Genomic DNA, 4796 nt, shown 5'->3' with positions numbered 1-4796 from the left:
AGAGAAAAACAAATACCGTATGCTAACACATATATATAGCTCTCGGCTCTTGAGTGAAGCTGAGCTTGGATTCCCTGCTGGGTAACTGAACAGGGATACTTTCTCTCTTCTGAGCAAAGGCAGCCACGGGTAACGCTCTCTTCTGGGCCTCCAGGTCTGTGGACAGTGTAGGGCAGAGCGCCCCACCCTGGGAGCCAGCAGATTCTGCCCTCAGGACTGGACCCTGGCTCTTCCCTCACCCGGGATACTTTCCCCCTAGAGCAAGGGTGGGCAAACCACAGCCTGTGGGCCAAATGGGGCCCACCCCTGTCCTTGTAAATAAAGTTGCCTGGGAACACAGGGAACGCAGCCGCAGTCCCTTGCTTACTACGTATTGTCTATGGCTGTTCTTGTGCTGCAGGGGCAGGGGTCAGTGGTTGGATCAGAGACCACGTGGCTCCCAAAGCCAAAACCATTTAGAGAAAAAGTTAGCTGAGCCCTGCTCTCGATCGTAACAGGGCTTATTCCTTCTCATCAATCTGGTCTCTCAGGTTAAAGCCCTCCCGACCCCCCGTAAGAATAAGAATTAGTCACTCGCTGGTGCAATACTTTATTTTCCTCATAGCAGTTATTAGTCGTTGAAAATATCTATTTACTTGTGCATTTAACACCAGCCTCTTCTCACTATAATAATTTAAGTTGCAAGGACTTTGGTTCACTGATATATTCCAATGCCTGGAATGAAGGAATGAATGAATTGCAGCTGGTGCCCTTCTCCAGATGCCAGAAATCCAGAGAGAAGCTCCTCTGCACACCCCCTCCCGCCCCCATTGTGGCCGGTCCTTATTCTGGATCCTGGGAAGTGAATGGCTCAGGTCCAGAAGTCCTAGAACATTTAACCCACAGCCTCCTCTCTTTTGCTTCCTTAGGGGTCCTGAGGAGCAATGGCCACAGAAGCCCCTGTGAATATAGCCCCCCCTGAATGCAGCACTGTTGTCAGCACAGCAGCTGACAGCTTCCTTTGGCAGCCAGACTCACTAAACATGCACGTCACGAGGCCCAAGTCCGCCAAGGGACGTACTCGGCCAAGTCTGCATAAGCCCGCAGGCACGGAGGGATGCTGCAGCCTCACACCATCTTCACCTCCAGCCATTCCCTGCGAGTCGCCGAGCAGCCAGAAACCGGGAGCCTGCACACCCAAGTCTCCGAATCAGGGAGCCCCCGATGAGATCCCGGAGCTGCTGCAGCAGGTGCCCATAGGGGCATCCTCTTCCCTCAATAAATACCCAGTCCTTCCTTCCATCAACAGGAAGACCCTGGAGGAGGGGGCCCTGGAAACAGTTGCTGAAAAGGCTGGTTCCCTGCAGCTGAGCAGCGCCCAGGCTCTTTACCAAGCGGAGACCTGCACCGTGAAGATGAGTGAAGCAGATTCCCGAGCTCAACCTTGTTCCCTGGAGAGGAAGTTCATCGTGCGGACCAAGAGACAAAGCTCCTACAGGGCCAGGGACCTGGAGGAACCGTCGGATCAAGAGCCTAGGCTGCTGCTTGCCGTCAGATCACCATCCGGACGGAGGTTTGTCCACCACTTCCGGCCAACTGATGACTTATACACCGTTGTCGCCGTGGCCGAACACAAGAACAAGGCCACCTACCGACACCGCAGCATTGAAACGATGGAGGTGCCCAGGAGACATTTCTCTGACCTCACCAAGTCTCTGCAGGAGTGCGGAATCCTCCACAAGTCGGTGCTGGGCATCTCACAGGAAGATGGGGAGGGATGGCCCTGAGTCCACAGCCACCCAGCTGGGGTCCTGGGTCTCAGAGCGAGGAGCGTGCTTGGGCGCCACGGCCTCCCAGGCAGCTTGGTTCCAAGTGCCATGTGAATCTGGTGCAGCTGTGACTCTTGGGACACTCACCCTCAGAGCATCTTCTTTGAAGCGGTGAAATCTACACAGGCAGCAAATGCGTTAAGAGGATTCTCTTCCAGTTGATCAATTCTCTCCAACACGGGAGTGAACTGGCAAGTGACCAAGGCTGTTCCTGGAACAGCTGCGACCAGGCCTCTTCTCTTCTTCTTGGGTCCTTTCTGAAGCACCGGCTTTACCTTTACAATGAACGTGCACTCTCCTGAAGCCAATGGTTTGCCTTTCTGTATTTGATGCAGGATTAAACACTTCCCAGAGAGGATTCTGGTCCGGTAAATAACCAGGGTTCAGCAAATACTGCACTGGTATTTGTGTTTCTTGCAAGCATCTTTAAGAAACAGGCGCTTGACCCTATTTTGGGAGCAGCCCCTTTGCCAAGCTCGGTGGCTCGAGTTTCTCAGGGGTTACCGTCTGTGTGAAGTGCTTTCAGAAGAAAGAACAGGTCTTCAGCTAATACAAATCCCCCAATACACCAACATTTCGGAAAGAGCCCCAGGGCTGGAAAGTGAATCCCTTCCATAAGCAGGGATTAGCCAGGAGCTACTTTATTTTTAACAGAGACTGACGAGGTTTACAACTTTTGGTAGCTACTCTCTGCACAAAATTTTCCCAAAACTGAGAAAAGCCAGTGTAATCTTACATCCTTTGCTTTTGTCAGTGGTGGCATCTTTTGTTTTTAAATGGCACAAACCTATAAGTCTGCACAAGCTTGTAGGAAAGGCCCCCTTGGCTTATCTGGGTGTGGATACATTGTTTTATCCTCCAAACATGGACGCTCCCGTGAGACGACAGGGGTGCCCCCGTGTTCTGATTTACAATCCCCTGGAGGAAGAGGGCGCCTCGGTTTGGTGTCGCTTTGCTGTGCCTACGCTGAGACCATGTGCCCAAATAAATGTCTGGTCCATCAGCATGACACCCGTAGCTGTGTGGCAGACGCCGGAGTCTTGCTTTTCCCCCTCTGAAATGGTGACATGGAAATTTTCCAAAGTTCCCTCGTGTTGTAAGTTCAGCAAGGCTCCCACATCTCACCTGGATCCCCTTTGTGGCCAAATCACCGTTCAGAGTGGAGAACACCTGTCCTCCCAGAGCCCAGCCATCACAAAGCCATGAGTACTGATACGCACCCCTACTTGCTAGGTACACAGAGAAGGCAGGACTTCTAGAAGCATAGCAACGAGTGCATCTCGTGCATAGGTAAGGCCTGTGGTTGGAAATGTTACTCCCAGCAAATTGATACTTGGCCCTGGAGATGAACACCAGCATCCTTTCCTCTGAAAAAGGCTCGACTTGTCCTAACTGCATCCCACGCCACCCAGATCGTTCCAGAATAGGTTATTTTGGAATGTTTTGCAAAATTTCTTAATGCCATTTGGTCAGCCGCTCCTCTGACTGCAAAGGTCAGCTGGGGCTGGTGGCGCCTTGGGCAGGCCCAGGCCACTGGCCACATCCCCCGGCTGCTGACCACGCAGAAGGGCCTGGTGACTCGAGCCCGGTACGCACAGTCCAGGGGTTTCACCTCCTACCCAGGACTCGAGCATGGAACTCTGCCTCTGATCTAGGAGGCTGGGGGAAGAGACTCCCACATTTTATTCTTACCACCTACTCTGTGGTAAGAATAAAATCCCACCCACCTGGGACTTGGTAATTTCTCCAGGCTGGAAATCTTTAGAAAATTGCCGTGAAATGGAGTCTGCTTGGAGGAGTTAGAATGTTCTGCGCTTAGGGGTTTGCTACTGCTATTTAGCTTAGAATTTGGGGTGGGGGGGGGTAGTGGGAACAAAATGGAAGGCAGAAAGCATAGAAATATTTTAGGATATTTGGGAATATGTGAACAAAGCTAGATTTGAAACAAATCTTTTGTTTCAAATAAACTTTTTCTGCGGGGACAAAAGATGACAATACTAATAATAAAAACCGATTTGCGTGAAACTGAGTCAGTGGAGAAGTGCATCTTCTTATTTCAGCCCAAGGCTTCGGCCACCCACGCTAGTGGACAGAGGGCGTTGTGAACCCCGTCTTCAGTTCTCTCCTTGGCAAAGCACTTGGCCCTGCTCTTTGATCCATGTCCTCTTCCCCCGGCACTCCAGATGCCCACCCTTCCGAAAGCTCCTGCTTTCAGCTCATATCAGAGCACTAAGCTGGCCTGTAGGGGAAGAAACTCCTGAATTTCTTCCCCAAATCATTCCACGTACTCTCCTTTTGAGGTTGGCAAGAACACACTGTATCAGAACTTCAGCGTTCTTGGCTCTGTAGGTGGTACTGCCAATCAGGTGCCCTGGCCTAATGGGCTAAGCTGAGCCCAGGGCCTAACTCTTGGCGGCCCTGGTAGGTCTGAAGTTGGCCCACTTTGCGGTCACAGGCCTGAGTCATTCATTTAACCCACAGTCATTGAGGGTCTGCCCCGTGCCACACCGGCTCACAGGCATTGGCGCCCTAGCAAGACAGCGTTGGCAAGACAGTGTGGAACCACCTTGGACTGTCAACTCCAACCAGCTGAGGGTGGCAGCTGTAGCTTTATCTGGGAGGTCCCTAGAGTGAGGGCCAGACTGGATGGCTGCCGGGTCTTCTCCCCACCTTGTGGGAACACAGAGGAAACTCCTCCGCACCTCTTCTAGTGATGGCACCAGGAAGATCGCTCATTAGGGACATGGACTTTGCATAGGACAAAGCTTCATGGTGAGAGATTCCATTCCATCCCCTGATAAAATCCAATAGGTAAATTCATCCTGGCAGCAGAAGGAACAGCAGAAGAAAGAAGTGACTCATCATGTAGAATCCAAAAAAATTTCACCAACAGATGGCAGGTGCTTCTAACACAACAACAGCCCTCGCCCTGAAAGTACCCGGGGACCCAGCCCACAGCCGTGAATCCAGGGCAGTCCTGCTGAAGAA

At 51.9% G+C, this 4796-nt stretch overlaps 1 protein-coding gene across 1 annotated transcript; it reads left to right on the top strand.

Annotated features, from left to right (window-relative positions):
* Positions 1–923: 923 nt before the first annotated feature.
* Positions 924–1766, top strand: UBXN10 (UBX domain protein 10). The gene has a single exon (XM_007459235.1). The coding sequence runs from the start codon at positions 924–926 to the stop codon at positions 1764–1766; it is 843 nt and encodes a 280-aa protein (XP_007459297.1).
* Positions 1767–4796: the final 3030 nt, after the last annotated feature.

The sequence above is a fragment of the Lipotes vexillifer genome, unplaced genomic scaffold, assembly GCF_000442215.2.
Source record: "Lipotes vexillifer unplaced genomic scaffold, Lipotes_vexillifer_v1.1 scaffold496, whole genome shotgun sequence".
NCBI classification, from domain to species: Eukaryota; Metazoa; Chordata; class Mammalia; order Artiodactyla; family Lipotidae; genus Lipotes; species Lipotes vexillifer.
Note: the sequence above shows the minus strand (reverse complement) of the source record. Positions and strands in the feature narration are given on the sequence as shown.

Bases quoted from the DNA above. Each gene is read 5' to 3' on its own strand.
- UBXN10 (XM_007459235.1), top strand. From the start codon at position 924: ATGGCCACAGAAGCCCCTGTGAATATAGCCCCCCCTGAATGCAGCACT.